Consider the following 17669-nt stretch of genomic DNA (forward strand, 5'->3'; position numbering starts at 1 on the left):
TCTGCATTAGCTTTGCTGAATACTTGGATATTGGTACAAAGACTTCTTCAGCACCAACCAAGACACCTAAGATACCACACGTGCATTTTACTGCATATTTGAAAGTTACCATTTTCACAAACACACTACTCACCGCTTGGCCCAACTTCTTCTGGTAAGTTTTATAACGTAGACCCAATCCTAGCAAACCAACACCGACAAACAGCCACAATACTTGAAACAGAAAAACACAGAAAAGTTGTTTTTAAAGCAAGAGAAAATAATGTTGTTATTGCAGTTAAACAGAACCGGGTACACTGTCATTCTAAGGCGTGCTATTCATAGAATGGGAAAGGTATACATTTGAATTTCCACATACGCCAGAGATAACACCAGTCCAAATCAGGGTACTTCAGAGTATCTATACGCGTGCAGAATATCTATATATATATATGCAGATACACTTACATTCTTCAAAACTCAACAGGCTAAGCAGATACCAAATCTCCTTGGAATATTTATGTAAAAATATTACCTACTGAAGAATTCATTATAGGACATGAGTAAGACCACCATGTAAACCTTTCAGTGCTTTCCCCTCACTGTTCCAGGTATGCATTTGTAGTATACAATTTTTATTTTATATTCATACAATGTGTGGAAGAAAACTTAGTTCACTTCACAAGCCTTCAGATGTCAGAAGGATGTGATCCCTGCCAGACCTCCAGAGCAGTCCTTTGTTTGACACATTCTTGGAAAGGCACTGCGGCTTCAAAGAATGCAAATTCAGAGCTTTTGTGAAACATTTTTGAGCAGTAATATCCAAACCACTTGCACTGATGCCCACATTGCCTCTAACACAAACTCTCAGGTGCCACACTCTTCTGGCCCTCAGTATATATCAATATATCAAGACCTTCATGAAGGTTTCAGAAACAGCCCTGGAAAGTGGTGAAGCACTATTGTCTCTGCTTTCCAAATGAGGCAAAATGAGGTACACAAATAATAAGTAATTTGATCCAAAGTCACAGCGGAAAAAAAGATGCAGAAATTTGAACCTTTCAGCTTCCTGATCTCTGTAGGGTTAGCATGCACTAATGTCTAGCAATTATTTCCTTTACCAAACTTCACAATATTGACAGACTTTTTCTTAGAAAAAGTAAGCTAACAATGAAAACAAATCTGAAGCTCAAATGATTGTAGAGAAACACTTGAAAACATCATTTGGATGGATTCCAGAGGTTTAAAAGCCAAAAAGCGGTAAAACCTCAAACATTTTAGTTTCCCTTTGAAACCTAAAGAAGAAAGCAAACCTCATACATACCATCTGGAAACCTGGGATCCCTAGGCATAGTTCACAGGCAGGAGATGGCAAAGGTTTCCTGAGGATAGGCCTGGCCTGAACGTGTAGCAAGACGACAGGACTGTGTTGTGATGTCAGCCACAACAGGATTTGCAGGACTGCCTCCTCACGCAGGAGGGGCGTCACACTGTACAACAGCTCCTGGGCCAGCTGAGTGCCGTCCCATGGCCAGCCAGCTCACACAGCCCTGTAAAGGGCGTCACACTGGACTGCTTCAGAAGCAACATAGCAAATGGGCTTTTGTATACACGTGTGATATAGATCCACAGAGGCCTCCTCCTCAACTGCCAAAATGATATCACAAATGATCCTAAATCCATTTTCACATTTTCTTTTCTCCCCACTTCATTTTTTTTTTTTTTGTTCTCCATTTAACACAGTCCATGAGGAACAGCCTCTCTCAACTGTAATCATAGTGGATCAGCTCCTCTGGTAGTCTATGTCATCATTAAAACTGGAACTAGGGCAATACTAACTACAAGTCTGGCTCTAAAACTAGCAGCAGAAACCCATTTCTAAAACATCCGAGCAGAGTGATCCACTGCGTTACTGTTTTTCCTCAGATGGTATACCTAGAGTCATGGAAGAAAGGAAGTAAAATTATACTTACATAGTTTAATATAGGTTTTACTCTTTTTGAATAGTGGCTTTTGATTGCTTTTCACTTCAAAGACAGAGCTAAGGTCTTTCTTGGGTCCTTGTAGAAAGTCCACCCCAATACATAACATTATAAACCCTGTAAAAATATATGTCATTAGTTTTCTCATAGAGCTTTAACACACTAAATGTTGCTCATAAATGCACCATTTATAAACTCCCACCTGTTCTGTTACATTCAACCTTATAGTTCTGTTATATTTGACCTTATGGGTCTGACAACAAAGACAATTGAAAGCACAAACACAGTTAAATGCCATACCCAATGCAGTAACGCAGGCAATATGAGATTCATTTTGAAGATCTCACTTATCGTTGTCACAGTATTCACCTCAACTGTGCCTGCTGCACTTCAAAAATTTTTGATTTACATCGTTGTACTTGTTCACATAAGCATTGCTTCCAACAAATGAGCTAGTGACATTAAATATTCCACTAATGATAAATATTTCCAAAAAATTTTCAAAATAGTAGTTTTGTAGTAAGAATTCAAAGCTAAAAGATTATTTTAAATGCCACTGAACACCTGTTTCAAACAAAAATAATGAAGTTCAAAATTATATTGTTTGGTGGGGTTTTGTTTGGTTGGTTTTTTTATATAAGCTACTGCTAAGATTTAATATACCTGAAAGAGCCTCATTAAGCCTGCTTTGTGCTGATGACTGAAGAGCAGACCTAACAGTGAAAGTATCTAACCAAAGACTCCTTCACATTATGAACTCTACTCTGGACTACAGTGAGCTCCAAAATACAGTCCACCTTTGGCTCTTCGAGGCTGAGCACAAGGTGAGCTACTGACACTAATGCAACTCACAGCTGTTCTTGCTCTTCCCTTGCAACTCAGCAGCCTAAGGATCATGATATTACCAGCTAACTGCGGTCCCCAGCATCAGGCTGCATTGAGTGCTAACAAGCAATCCTCAGAACCTGTCTCATTATTCACTATGGAAACACAGAGGTATTTTAACTCTGGTTAAACTGGTAATACTGGATCCCATTACTCCACATTTTATCACGTTTCTTCTGTTAGTGAAATATTTGTTTAAAACCATGTTTTCCCTTCCTCTGCTCATGTACCAATTGGGAGAACAATAAAAGCAAAGATACTTTAATCCTTTGATCTGGGGCAAAGTAGAGAATCCTTCAGGAGACCTCCCCACCTTTGGGTATCCTAACACCAACTTTCTCAAGCACACTTAGCCAGCACTCTCAAGCAAAGACTGATTTGCAGTACACTTTCAGGGTATTACATCAAAAAGGCCAGCACATGGTAGACAAATTATGCTAAAATGCTCCCAGGCCCCTACTGACAGCTATAACTCTCAGCTCAGTCCAGTGCTTTCAAAATTTACTGGAATTAACCTGGACAAGAGCAATTAAGTCACACCTACATATTACAAAACCTTAAAATAACAGCTTGATTTAAAAATGTATTATTGATTGTAGATGTCTATTATCTTTGCAAATGAACTGCTCTGTCACCAAGACACAAGTAACACATTTTTATATAGGAACTACAAAAGCAATTGCTCAAAAGTTTGTTCTAAAATCATGTAGCAGGCTGGGAGGCCAGTTTAAAGTGGCAGCATCCCGTATTTGTGTGCTCCAGAGCCAACAGAAGCAGCTGTCCTTTTTAAGAACAGACAACTAAGCACACTTATAGATACATTTTCAAAGCTGGTGACTGACTTCAGTGCACTACCTGTTGCAATGCACTGCGATGGTATCTTTTCAATAGGTAGTTCAGACTGATAGTACAAGCTCTTTTCCCATCCCTTAAGAGCTAAAAGATCCAGTTACCAGCAAAGAAAACATGGGAGCATAATGAACTGGAGAAGAGCTCTGCTGGAGAAGTTGTATGTCCGTAATACCTTTGTGGCATAGTTGTTTAACTACAGAAGTCATGTTTTATTTCAGAGCTATAGCTGAAGATGAAATAACAATTACTCAGTATTTTCCTATTGGCCTTACTTGTTACATTAGTTGCCGTGCAAGTTTGCAAACCGGGAAGCTGGGTCTAGTTCAATGAAGAAGGAAGTACACAACAACACCTTTCTCAAAGGGAGACTGATTCAAAGCCATTAAAGTTGACGGAAGACCAGGGACCCGACCCCTCAGCATTGTGTTACATCACAGTAAAGCAGCACAGAAATTTTGAATATAATGATCTTACTTTCATTATCACTTTTCCTGGTGCAGTTCCCTATCCAAACTGCAGCAAGAGAAAGGCAGCGATATTGGACAGGAGGAGAAAGCAAGAAATAGCACTTGCACCTGAAAGAAACCAAAAGAAAACAAGCAGTTTGCCAGAAAGCCAAGCTGTAAGGGTATAAGCACAGCAACCAAGACACAATCTCATGGTATAACTTGCACATTTTCGACAAGCAATGGGATGGCATCAAAAAGAAGAAACTGGATTCTCAGATGGAATATAAACTCATGTAGTGCCATGAGCCGAGATGGATTCAGATCACAGTTTTCATTTTACAGAAGAGAAAATTAGGGCCATCTCTGTGTTACTATCCAGTGATCATGCCAGGTGAGTTAATCACAAGTGTGTATTTCAAAGGAAGTGGCAGAGAGGGATTTTATATAACAGCTTTTCTTCTGTCAAAGCATTACTGAAGAAAGCATTTGACGCTCCTCTACCACATTCTTTCTTCATATTATTTCAAATAACTAAAATTAAATTAACCGAGGTAACTGTTTCTATGGACCCCTCCCCCCGAATGTTTTCAGAACAAAGAAAACTGCAATAAATGTAATGGAACTCTCCTCAAAACACAAGAAACTGGATCCCTGCATGTGATTGCTGTAGTATACAAAACACATACAGAAAGTAAGAAACCAGAGTGACAGAAAGTGGTTGTATAGACATTTATGAAATCTAAAACCATTTGAGCAACAAGTCAAGCAGAGCATTCATTAATCCTTTCCAAACAAAATACAGGATAATGCGTCACATTTTAAGATGTGCCACGCACTTGGCCCAAGACCACGTTTGACATTGCTTAAAGATAAGTATTGAAATATGCTATTGAAATACACTACTAGCTATTAAGAAAGTAATTCTGGAGACCTCCATCAAGGGATTATTTTACTAAAACCTTTTTATTTGCTCGCCTCAATTCTTTCTCATTGTCAAATACCTGACCATTTCTTTTCTTCCTCTCCTGTTTGCATGATTCTGACACTGCAGGCTTACCAACATTCCTCCAAACATGCTGGTGTGTCCACAAAGCATAAGGTAGAGCCACGTGGAAATGAAGCTCAGGTCTCAAATGCAGACTAGCTGAATCAGCAGGATGCTGCACTTTGCTCCTCAGAACAGGGCTAAATAATGCACTGAATTATGTTACAGTCCCAGTATCACAGCCTTCACAAACCCTGAGTTTCCAGAAACTACACTGTTACCTGAGGTACCATACTGCTATCTTAGATACCTAGCACACAGGTGCATTCACATCCTAGGTTGCAGCCATATTTTTAGTGTGATGGATAAACAGATCTCTATCTCAATTGTGTACTGAGTTATCAGACTTTTTTTCTCTTTGTCATTTCCCCTCAACTAAATTCCATTCTTTGTCCATAATTCAAACTATTTGTAACAGTAAAGAAACAAGTAGATTATTTTTTGCATGTCTCACTAATTTTCTCATAGAAACTTATCGTAGTAAATCAAACAGCAGCTGAGCATTTGGATACAGTAAATATATTTTAAACATCTGGTTGAGGCTAAAGCAAGCATATTTGTATTTGTCCAGTCATAAAATGTACCTAAAAGAAGATGGGAGCCTTCTCTAGCGTAAATTCCTCCAGGTACAAATTTATAAGCTGTACACCATACACAGAAGAATAATTCAAGCACGTAGGCAAACATGGCTGTACTCATGGCTTTCCCAGGATGCAGACAGCTAACAAAGCGTCCAGCCAGTTGAGGCCATACACACATAGTAAAGACAGCAAGAATGTTGCCTGCCACAGCAGCACTCCAGGTGTGTAAATAAAGGAGACCAGCCGAAGATGCTAAACCTGTGAAGAGATAGAAAAGACTAGAGTAAGTCACAGCCAGATATATTATCTACCACCTTCTTTTTCACATTCTGTCTAGGAAAAAAGAGAGTCTGGGAAATATAACTGTGCTTTGCAGCCATGAGAACTGCATCACTACAGGAACAGTTACTCCCAATAGCCAAAGACAGCCTCTTACTTTTCCCAATGCCTCATTCTATTAAAGATTGCCTATTCAGCTGAAAACAGTGCAGCAAAAAGACTGCAGAGAAATACCATCAAGAGCCAAAACTGAACAGTTTCTCTTACACAGAGCTCTCAGCACAATAGAGGGATGATGCAGTTTTTAAGATTAACTAGTCTGCCTGTTATGAACCTCCTTTAATGTAATACAGAAAGAATCATATAGGTTAATGTGAAGCAAAAATATATCTTTCCTGGATCTTCTCTCCCTTTAGATAACCAAATGATAGGCAAGAAAACAATTAACCTTTTCTAACTGCAAGATCCTTGATTTACCATACTGTCTTTGACTGTGATGGGATTTGATCCCAAACAGAACATTAACAACCACAGAAACTCTGTAACAGGACAACTGTATTTTAAAACCTTATTGTAAGAAAATGTTTACTAACTTTCCCATCACGATAGCAAATGTATAGAAACATTTTTAGTATTTTACTCTCATACATCAAGGTTCTGAGCATTTTTAGAATGCTTGAATCAGCTAAAGAACCATTCTGTGCTTGTTTTAAATTAGCAATGAGTGTACATCAAAAATCAAATGCTCATACTCACATTACAATCTGCACACCCATTTCTTAAAACTAACACCTACACCAAAAGGTAAATTATTTTGGCCACTAATGGTTTGAGCATTGCCCACTCTTATGCCTTATACTGTGACTTCCTTGATATTTGGTATTTTATTTTGGTTCTTGACTAGGAGAAGCTCCATTTGCATTAAATTTCTTGTCTTCAAGGTCGTGGAAAATGCCTTGGAAGTGTTGGCTCTTAAGTGCTCCAAAAGAGAAGGTGAATAAGAAAAAAGAAAAACATAACTCATCATTTTCTTTGGTCTCTGTATTTTGATATGTCTCAATTTATTATTAAACATTTGTAGGAAGTACTGCTTTGTCTTCTTGATAGAAACATCTACAAACAATTAGCCAAGGCCAAAAAAAGAAGCAGATTTATGGGGTTTTGTAAACAGCATTTATACCACTAAATTTCACTCAGATGAGTCTACAAATTAAACCAAGCTGCATCCATCCATCCATGCTGAGAAGGTACAGAAAGCTCCACAGCTCAAGAGCAGAACTATCTCAATCTCCTCCTACTTGTGCCACGCACAGCTTGCTCCACAGCATACCTATACCATCCTCCTGAAAATGGATGTCCAGATCCAGCACTTGAATTCCTCTTCCCACCACCCAAGACCCACTGTATGCAGACCGATTCACCAGTATATTGCTCCAGCAGAACTGCTTTGATCATACTGTTTTACTGCCTGGAGATCTTGGCAACTCAGGGCACAGGAGGCAAGCTTGCCTCCAGGTGAACTGCTCATTAAACGACGAGTTATTGCGCCTCCTGCGAAATCAAGAACCTTGTATCATCTCAAGTCCATTACCCTAGATGTAGCCTCACGCAATGCAGACAGCGAGAACTGAGATGCTACTCATGGGAACAGAACCTCAACAGGGGCTCTGCAATGGCCTGGAGATTTGGCCTCTAACCCTCAGTCAACTGGTCAGATGCACACACTACAGTCAGTGACAGAGAAAAAGACGCTTTGATTAGCAATTGACTTTCTGAGATGTGGTGTCGGGTCAGAGGGCTTGAGTAAAGGGAATAAGGTAACAGAAACAAAAATTCTGCTCAGGATTTGCACCTACCTAAAAGAAGACAGGCAAAACTGGTGATAGAAGACCAGCTCCAAAATGAAAGCATCAGGCCATGAGCCAGGCCCAACAGAACTGTACCTCTAATACAACAATAAGGAAAAAGAAACCATACATTAATATAATTGTATAAAAACCTGGTGTTGAAAAAGAAACTTCTAGACATACAGACAAGGATGCCTGGTAATATTTTATAATCCTTTTATTTTAAAGAGAGGTCAATTTGAGCACAAAATATCTTTATCTCACACCCTGCTACATCTTCTCCCCTCTACTGGATGTAAAAAGCATCTAGTTGAAAATAATGGCAGTTTATCATCATGTACAAGCGAGCTATGTTCAGCAGCAGAAGCACTCTACTGAAATACCGGATACGAAAGGCAAAAAGAACTCAGAGAAAATGAGAGGGAGGAATCTACCCCAAATAGAAGTATTTTCTTCACGTCAAATAGGGATCCTACAGCGTCTATCGGTCTTGGGTAGCTTTTGTGTATACTGGTTCCAAATTATTAACTACCTCACCTGCCACTACACGTAGTTGACTCAGAACAACTAATCTGTTCTCTTTCTAGATTTTGGAACCCAGGTGAGCAACACACAGCATTAAGACTAAATTCTTACTAACCAAAATATCCACAGAAGTATATCTTAATACTGCACAGAGTTTACTTTTTTTTTTATCTCCATGCATCTCTTATGTACAGTATTTTCTACTGCTGCCTCTCTGAAGTCAACTGCTAGATTCATTTACTGCATGTTATAGATGCACTTCATTCATAAGTCCTTGAACCCCAGTCCTAATTTAAAAATTGTTTTGCAGTGTGGCAAATCAAGTTTTTTATTGCTGAAATAAAAATACTTCTGTATGACGAAATGTTAAGATTTATTGGTATAGACACAATGCTCAGAGGTATCTGAAAGCAAGAATGAATCCACAAGTCCTCTGTGTGAAGTACCTTGTACCCACTTTATTCTATGTAGGTTCTTGTACCATCATCTGGTTGATTTTTAATTTGTCAGCCACTACAGCACCGGCTTTTGATTACTATTTTAGTATAATAATAATAACAACAACAACAACTACCATCAACCACTTACCCATATGGATTTGGATCTGGACCTGTATGTGGATGTCCACTTACTGCCCATCTAGAAATTAACGAGACTTCTCCAAATATCCATAGGGTGAGGAACATGAGGCTGCCAAAAGCAATCCCTGACAAAAGCCAATGAGGGTGGGAAACAGTCTCTCTAACTGCATTACCAGTTTTGTTTCTTTCTTGTTTCCTCTTGTCTCCACCTAGAATAAGAACAGAAATATAGCTGGGCAAACTGTCAAATCCTATTAGACACGGTTACTGAGAAAAACAAATAGCCAAGATCACAAAATTACCAGAATCAATTACTGGCCCAGACACAAAAGCTAACTTATCCGATCATTCCTGAAAACTGGTAAGACTAAAAATCTCTATTAACATTTCTAAGTCTGTCAGGAAAGCTACTCACCTTAAGTGTAGAAAAATGGCAAGCTGCCGATACAATTATTCTTCATACTACTGGAATTTAAATAATTAAATTGGCTTTGAAAATCAGCAGAAAATTTATTAGAATTTGTTCAGAGGATTCTGTTCTCTAAAACTCTAAACTCTGATATGAACAAAACCTGACACTTTCAAAGAAGCCTGAAATAAACTCCCTTCTTTCTCTTCTTTTTCCGTGCACTTTAGATCCTCCCTCATCTAAGGAGAAAGCAGTGCCTTTAATTGCATAGACATATTGCTTTGTCACCTAACAAGAAGATTCCCTTGCTAATCTCCTGCAGCACATTCCCTTTCTAAATTATGATAAAAGCTCAGGCTTAATTTATGTCATGCAACACAAGTCTACAAACAATACACACGATGCCAATTTATGCCCGCTTACACGTAGATAAGGTCTTATCTTTCTATTAATTCATTCGGGTTATACAGAGAAGGAAGGAACTTCTGAGGATTTAACATGAGCTGCCTTAACTTACCAACCCAGCCTCACTGTCTTCCTCAGCAATACTACCTTCACAGTTTTCAAGTGTGCTTAGCCTACGCCAGCCCTCACTGCTGTGTACTCTGTCCAGATGCTTCAAGAACTCAGGCAAATTTTGACCAGGACAACTGGTCCACTCTTCCAGTTCTTTCTGCTTATTTTGCCACATCAGTTCTTCCCCAGCTTTGTCCTGTCTCCCCTTCTCTGTCAAAGGATATGCACTGGCAGAGAAACTCAAATAGCAGACTGAATTAAGAAAATAACAGAAATACCACAGATGTTTCATGTTGGAATGAGGCTAACCCATTCTGCTTTTATTGGTCTAAGTTATGCCTTTGTTTGCGTTACTGTCACATTATTGATACTGCAATTAGTTGTCAGTTCCAACACCAACTTACTACAGCTTGTGTGAATTGTGATATCGATTCTGTCATGTTACGGGCAGGTGGAAGTACCCCATGGTTTCTAACGTCTGCAATATTCATTCATCAGGTCTGAAAACAGACTGTACCAGGGAAAAAAAAACAAAAAAACCAACAAAGAATCGAAACCCAGTGACACACAGATATTTATACCTTACGATGTTTGTGTAACTGCCATCCTCGCTGTAATATGCTTACCTGAATAAATTCGCTCCACTACTGCTATAAACCCAATTGCCAGTATGACAGTATTGGCAGCTTGTGAGCTCCAGACTGGGTTTAGTGATGTATACCAGATGCGAAGAACAAGAAGCATTATCTTGCCTAGCATGAAGCCCCATATCCTGACGAACCTATTTTGAAACAGTGATGCATTTGAGAAAAAAAAAAAAAAAAAAAATATCTTAACTTCTCAGGAAAAAAACCCCACCTTTTAATATGAAGAAATTTCAGTTACAACTCCATCAGTATAAGCAAATACCTTTGTAAACTGTTTCCTGACCACCATGTTACTGTTTGAACTAGCAATGAGGACGAAACACCTGCAGCCAAGACGAGAAGTCTAATTGAAGCATTCGGTGCCTGGTATGATGCTAAGCTTCCTACAAACAAACACACACATACAGAGGTTGCTTTAATGGGCAATAGAGAACAGATAATAAGGATTTCCTGTACATTAGTTCAATCTTGTCTGCAATTTTGATGGCTACACCATTCATCTGAAAGCACATGATACTACAAATTTTAAAGAAACCAAAGAAATGTAGGTATGGATAGAAACTGGGATAACAACATTATAGCAGTTACCATTGTCAGGAAAAAAAATAACGTGAAGCAATTAACCAAGCCTGCAGTGACTGCCTTAATGTAAGTACTTATGGTCACTGACTCCATAAATAGGATATACGGATAAAATAGCTAAGCATACAGATATCCCTGAACAGTGCACTTACATAACTCAAAACCCATAAAACTTTACGTGTAGTGACTGCTCCTTTCTAAAAAGGATACGGCTTTTGCCACGGTGCGCTTACGTAACTCGAAAGCCATAAAAGTAAGCGCACCGTGGCAAAAGCCGTATCCTTTTTAGAAAGGAGCAGTCACCAAACATTGCACAAGGATTAGCAGGCAATTGCCTTAGCAGGTGTGAACAAGGCTTTCTCTGGCCCAGTATCTGGGCTCAGAGTGGTCATTACCAGCCTATGTCACCCTGTTACTGGAAAATATCAATCTCCCGGTAGCTGAAAGAGGCTGTGCACACACATCTCCGCATTTCCCAGGGCACAGTGACCTCACTTTTATCAACAGTTTTAAACTCTGCTAGCAGGTTTCAAATTCAAGTGACTACAGGTCACACACATTCTCATAACTTTAGTCAGTATGGCAAGTTCTGGCCCAGGACCAGTGACAAACAGCAACAGAAGCAACATCATTTTGCTACCAGCCATTTGCTAAGTGAGTATGTGTCAGACTTGAAGAGATGTTAAGCAAGGAAGGCCAGAAACCGAGCTGCTGATTCTGGCAATGTGTGCTACGAATGTATCCTTATTATCCAACTGTCTATTTGCTCATTCTGCTCAGAGTAAAAGACGCAAAGCCTAGAGCAAAGATGGTAAAATGAAATCAAGGTGTAGTGAAGATGTACTTGTATGGACTTCAGGAGAAGCTGCATGTACAATGCCTCTAAATTGTGCTGAAATCTGCAACTCTGCCTCTTCAAATCTTACATCACTTGTGCCAGTCAGATTAAAGCTAGCGTGGGTTTGCCTGCTTACAGTAGACACACCTTTTGTTGCTGAGCAAGTACACCCAAAACATAAATACATCTATCCAAACAAACAAATTTACTATGTGTTGTCTGAAGATACAGATTCAAATAGACACTACCACAGGGGTAGTCTGTTGTTGGTTTGTTGGTTGGTTGGTTTTTTTTTAAATAGAACACAAAACCAAGTAGTATGAAAGGATACGGAAATTAAAATCAAAGTTTTGGAGAAAATAAACCTTCCTGAAAAGGCAAAAAGAAAGATGATTATGAATAAGGGAAGAGCCTTTTCCATCAAAACCAAAAAAACCCAACTCCAGGCTGAGAGATTTGGGGTTGTTCAGCCTGCAGAAGAGAAGACTCTGGGGAGACCTTCCAGCAGCCTTCCAGTACTTCAAGGGGGCCTACAGGAAAGCTGGGGAGGGACTGTTTAGAAGGGCACGTAGCGATAGGACGATGGTCAATGGTTTTAAACTAGAAACAGGTAGATTTAGATTGGATATTAGGAAGAAGTTCTTTACCACAAGGGTGGTGGATCACTGGAACAGGTTGCCCAGAGAGGTGGTGGTGGCCCCATCCCAGGAGACATTCAAGGTCAGGCTTGATGGGGCTCTGGGTAACCTGGTTCAGCTAAAGATGTCCCTGCTCACTGCAGGGGGGTTGGACTAGACGACCTTTGGGGGTCCCTTCCAGCCCATTGCATTCTATGATTCTACGATTAGCTAAGCATGAAGAATTTCCAGATTTTTTGATTGTGAAATTGAACACTGAATATTTCCAGGGGAATGGGGTGGAGCACACATGGGGTAGATTGTTCTGCGTGATTTTGTTAAACAAGCCCCAGAGGAAGGCCATGGCCTTTCTGAGAAGGTAAAAAGATCAAAAAGGGGAAAAGATCAAAAAGAGAAAGGAGAAAGAAGTGTCAAGGCATGAAGAAGGAAAGAAAGCAGGAAGAACTGAGGAACAGAAGAAACAGCAGCATAGTATGATGGGACAGAAATAATTTAAAAGAGAGAATGAAGTGATGAAAATCAAGTAAAAATATATGGGAAGTCTTAAAGATCAGTGCTGTCTGTGCAAGGGCATCTTGATAACCTCAGAACCTGCAGCAGGGAGGCAAGTAAAGAGTGAGAGTTACCATTGGCTGCTAAACTCCTTGCTGGAGACAAAGAGGGTGAGCAACATGCTCTTACATCTTCCTCAAATGCTAATACTCACTGTAGGGCAAGAGGTAGGAATACAGAGTAAGTACAGTAGAGCTGGGAGAGAATATGTTGCAGACTTGCCAAGGAGTGGACAATATTAAGAGTGTTTGGGAGACAGATGGTGGGATCAAGTGGACCCTCAGCAACTTTGCCGACAACACCAAGCTGTGTGGTGCGGTCGACACACTGGAGGGAAGGGAGGCCATCCAGAGGTACCTTGACAGGCTGAGGAGGTGGGCCCCTGCAAACCTCAAAAAGTTCAACAAGGCCAAGTGCAAGGTCCTGCACCTGAGTCGGGGCAATCCCCACTATCAATACAGGCTGGGGGATGAAGGGATTGAGAGCAGCCCTGGCAAGGAGGACTCTGGGCTGTGGGTGGATGAAAAGCTGGACATGAGCCACAACGTGCATTTGCAGCCCAGAAAGCCACTCGCATCCTGGGCTGCATCAAAAGAAGCGTGGCCAGCAGGTCGAGGGAGGTGATTCTCCCCCTCTACTCCACTCTGGTGAGATCCCACCTGCAGTACTGCGTCAAGCTCTGGGGCCCCCAGCACAAGAAAGGCATGGACCAGCTCAAGCAGGTCCAGAGAAGGGCCACAAAGATGATCAGAGGGCTGGAGCACCTCCCCTGTGAGGACAGGCTGAGAGAGATGGAGTTGTTCAGCCTGGAGAAAAGAAGGCTCCGGGGAGACCTTCTAGTGGCCTTCCAGTATTTAAAGGGGGCCTATAAGAAAGATGGGTGCAATCTTTTTAACAGGGCCTGTTGCCATAGGATGAGGAGTAACGGTTTTAAACTAAAAGAGGATAGAATTGGAACAGATACAAGGAAGAAATTTTTTACAATGAGGGTGGTGAAACACCGGAACAGGCTGCCCAGAGTGGTGGCAGAAGCCCCATCCCTGGGAATATTCCAGGTCAGGTTGAAAAGGGCTCTGAGCAACCTGATCCAAGTAAAGATGTCCCTGCTCACTGCAGGGGGGTTGGACTAGAGGACCTTTAAAGGTCCCTTCCAACCCAAACTATTCTAACGTTCTATGATGGAAACAGCAGGGGGATAGGGTTGCTGAGGGAACAGTTCCCGTCCAGACACAAATAATCATATCTGCATACAGCAATGCTCAGGTTAGACCAGGCTGAGGATGTGTACAGCTTCAGTCTCCCCATGCTCTGAGTCCTTCTATGGCCACCTCCATTAACACATCCTTTCCCAGATACTGAAGGTGCTAGCTTTTTGTTTGTAGTTAGTATCTTCAGGAGCTTGTGATGCAGGTGAAGCAAACAGGCATAAATCGACAGACTTTGCATACCCCTATAGGCCCGTCATTGCTCTTTACTTAGCAGAACAAAAATGACACACATTTAAGCAATTTCCATCTCTTTTGGTAAAGTGAACTAGTAAACACTGCAAGGTGATGTGAGTGACTAATCTTAAATTAACATAGCAAATTTTGTGTTACTGTGATACCCGAAGGAAGGCAGGGTGCAATTTGAAATGCTTACACTCATTACTAGTTTCTAAATTTGCAGATCTTGTAGAAAGCAAGTACACTGAGCACTGCTGCAGAAAGCTGAAGTGGAAGATTCTACTCACTGAAAAGCTTATTAAAAAAAAAAAGCAACAAAAAATATTAGGGTGGATATGATGGAGAGAGTGGAAAAAGAAAAGAACAAGGTAAAACTATTTTTTGTCTAAACTGATGATACCAACAAACTGTTCAGTTCTAGTATCCTCCTGAAGATAAATAACAGGAATTCTTTTTTTAAAAAATCATGCAGGGAAAGTAAATAAGATGATCCTGTTCTGTCTTCTAACAGTAAAAGAAGAAAATTATATGGCAAGTGATTCTCTGATCACTCTGAATTTTATATTGATAAATGAGGAGCCAGGAACTGCTGCTTCTGAAACACATCACTCAGCAGCAGCATTTTCCCTCTGTGCAGGATGGAGATACATCTCCTCCAAGTTCACCCAGGTGTTGCAAACTCATTAGCAATAACTTGCTTCTGAATGTGGCTGTAGCTGCCAAACCTTCTCCCAACAAACTTTCAGAAAGTCAACAAGGGCTACGACTTGCACCAGTTAGATGAAGACCAATGAGGGAATCCCAGCAAGTCTTGGTTTACGGAGGATCACGTGGGATGGGTAATGAGGCAGATTTATCTTGGACTTAAGGTCAAACTGTCTTCCTGTGCACCTGACAATATGAGAGCCATCTCACAATTAGGATGAGCCTATAACCCCATCAATACGCTACAGGCATATAGATAGACTGAAAAAAAAAATCTTAAAAGAAAAAACTGCCTCAGAAATGAAGCCCGCCAAAAAGAACATTTCACTCACAGCAGATCACTTTTGTAAAGCCCCAAGCTGTTCTGTAATGTCTTGTCCCTACCCATTGTCACAGACACAGAACTGCTGTACAAAAAACACCTGCTCTGCTGATCTCTGTGCAATACTGAAAACATTTTTTCCTATGGAGCAAGACTCGTATAATTTAAAAGTTCCTAGAAATAGAAATGAAATGAGATTTACCTTTAATTATGCAGTACTGGTCTAAAAACCAACACAATGGATGTTAACAATATTCCTCTCACCATATATAAAAGCTTGAGAGAAAAAGAAAGCATGAGTTTGGGAGAGCAAGAACTTCTTATTCCTGTCTCTTTTCAGAATCATCTGAATTTTGAGGGATTTGGAATATTTATTCTCACGCCTTGATACCACGATAGAATCTATAACTCGCCACAGTACACACTTACTTACCAACCATAGTCAGTCTCAGAAGGGCTAGGATACACTTATTGTTAGCCAACCTCCAAAAAGGGCCAATTATCAAGAATATTGGAGAAAAGAAGGCAACAGCAAAAACTTCTAAACCCGTGAGTGCCAGTGTCTGAAGGGGGAAGTAATAGATCATTGGTGGCAGTGCATGGTAAAGAGACCAAGAAATGTAGCCTAAAAAATAAAAAGTAAAAAGAAAAAAAATCATATATTTTCAACATCACTGTTTGCTGGAGATTACTTTAAAATATACCATTTTATACTTCCAAATGTAGAATACCAAACGTATTTGAAAGTGGTTCAAATAACAACAGCCACTCGCTCTGAAGAAATATTTGCTATTTCAAGATAAATAAACACATTTTCCCAGGAAATAGAACGATGAGAAGAAAACGGGTCTTCCCCCTCTCAGACAGTAGTTCCTACTTCGATCTTCAGTGAAGGGGTGTTCAACCTGGGAAAGGGTTAGTGTGCAGAGGGAACCACGCTGGCTAAGCCAGCACCCCACCCTCGGTCTCAGGGCTCCTCGAAGTCAGACCAGCGGCTAAACGAATCATTCTAGTCAACGCGTGCGCCGCTGTCCCCTGAAGACACCTTATCCCGGCGCACCGGCGCTGCGCCGTGATTTTCCATACGTTTTGCGGGAGATGCCCCCAGCACCGGGGCGGGCAGTGCGGCGGGCGAGGGCCCTGCTGACCGCCCGCGGCGCCGGGCCCTGCGCGGGGCAACCCCGCACAGCTCGGTACCGGCTCCCCGCGCACCCGCACGGACACCTAGCTGAGGGCACGCAGTAAACCCCAGGCTCATCCAGGGGACAACAGGCTTTCCAGCACTCGGAGAAAAAAAAAGAACCCAAAGAACAACACTCGGCAGTGACCATAATTCACCCATTTCCAGCCAAGGAGCTTTTCACCGGCAACACCTCCCCGCGTACGGCCAGCCCCACGACACCCTGCGGCGGCTGCCCCGCTACGGCCGCCGGCCGTTCCCGGTAGAGACCTCAGCGCTGCCCTGCCGCAGGGCTCCCCCGCAGGGCTGAAGGAGGCCGACCGATGCCGTCAACCGCCGACCGGCCCGGCCCGCCGCGGGCACCGCGGCCCCTCACAGCCCCCCAAGCCCCGTCGGGCGGCACCTACCCAGGAGGCTCTCCGAAAGCACGGCCCTCCACAGGGGGAACATCGCTCCGCGACGCTGCCCGTCCCCGCTCGGCTCGGCTCGACGGGGGCTTCGCCCCTCCCGCCCGGAGCCGAACCCTGAGCGCCGGTGAGGGCGCGGCGCCGCCGCCCGTCCCGCCTCACGGAGCCCGCCCGGCACGCGGCTGCGGGCAGACCGTCCCCACAGCGCCGCCTGGCGGAGCGAGGCCGGCCCCGCGGCCGTGAGCCGCTGCCCCGGGGAGGGGCGGCAAAGGGTGGCCCAGGGCCTCGGCGTCGCGCAGGGGCGAGCACGGTCAGGGGGAAACCTGGCGAGTAGGGGCAAACCTGGCGAGTAGGGGCGGTGGTGCGGTGCCGGCCTACGGCCCGGGATCCAGGGCTGGGTGCGAGGGACCTCTCCGGGCCACC

At 42.2% G+C, this 17669-nt stretch overlaps 1 protein-coding gene across 1 annotated transcript in view; it reads right to left on the reverse strand.

Annotated features, from left to right (window-relative positions):
* Nucleotides 1–17289, reverse strand: part of CWH43 (cell wall biogenesis 43 C-terminal homolog) — a 36153-nt gene extending 18864 nt beyond the window's left edge. The window contains exons 1-9 of the mRNA XM_086464817.1: nucleotides 17247–17289; nucleotides 16093–16284; nucleotides 10840–10960; nucleotides 10557–10711; nucleotides 9013–9214; nucleotides 7909–7997; nucleotides 5777–6031; nucleotides 1953–2078; nucleotides 134–213 (exon numbers count right to left, since the gene is read on the reverse strand). Of these exons, the coding sequence (XP_086320943.1) occupies nucleotides 134–213; nucleotides 1953–2078; nucleotides 5777–6031; nucleotides 7909–7997; nucleotides 9013–9214; nucleotides 10557–10711; nucleotides 10840–10960; nucleotides 16093–16284; nucleotides 17247–17289 (1263 nt within the window). The remainder of the gene's footprint in view (nucleotides 1–133; nucleotides 214–1952; nucleotides 2079–5776; nucleotides 6032–7908; nucleotides 7998–9012; nucleotides 9215–10556; nucleotides 10712–10839; nucleotides 10961–16092; nucleotides 16285–17246) is intronic.
* Nucleotides 17290–17669: the final 380 nt, after the last annotated feature.

Source organism: Leptosomus discolor, chromosome 4, assembly GCF_034619465.1.
Source record: "Leptosomus discolor isolate bLepDis1 chromosome 4, bLepDis1.hap2, whole genome shotgun sequence".
Classification (NCBI taxonomy): domain Eukaryota; kingdom Metazoa; phylum Chordata; class Aves; order Leptosomiformes; family Leptosomidae; genus Leptosomus; species Leptosomus discolor.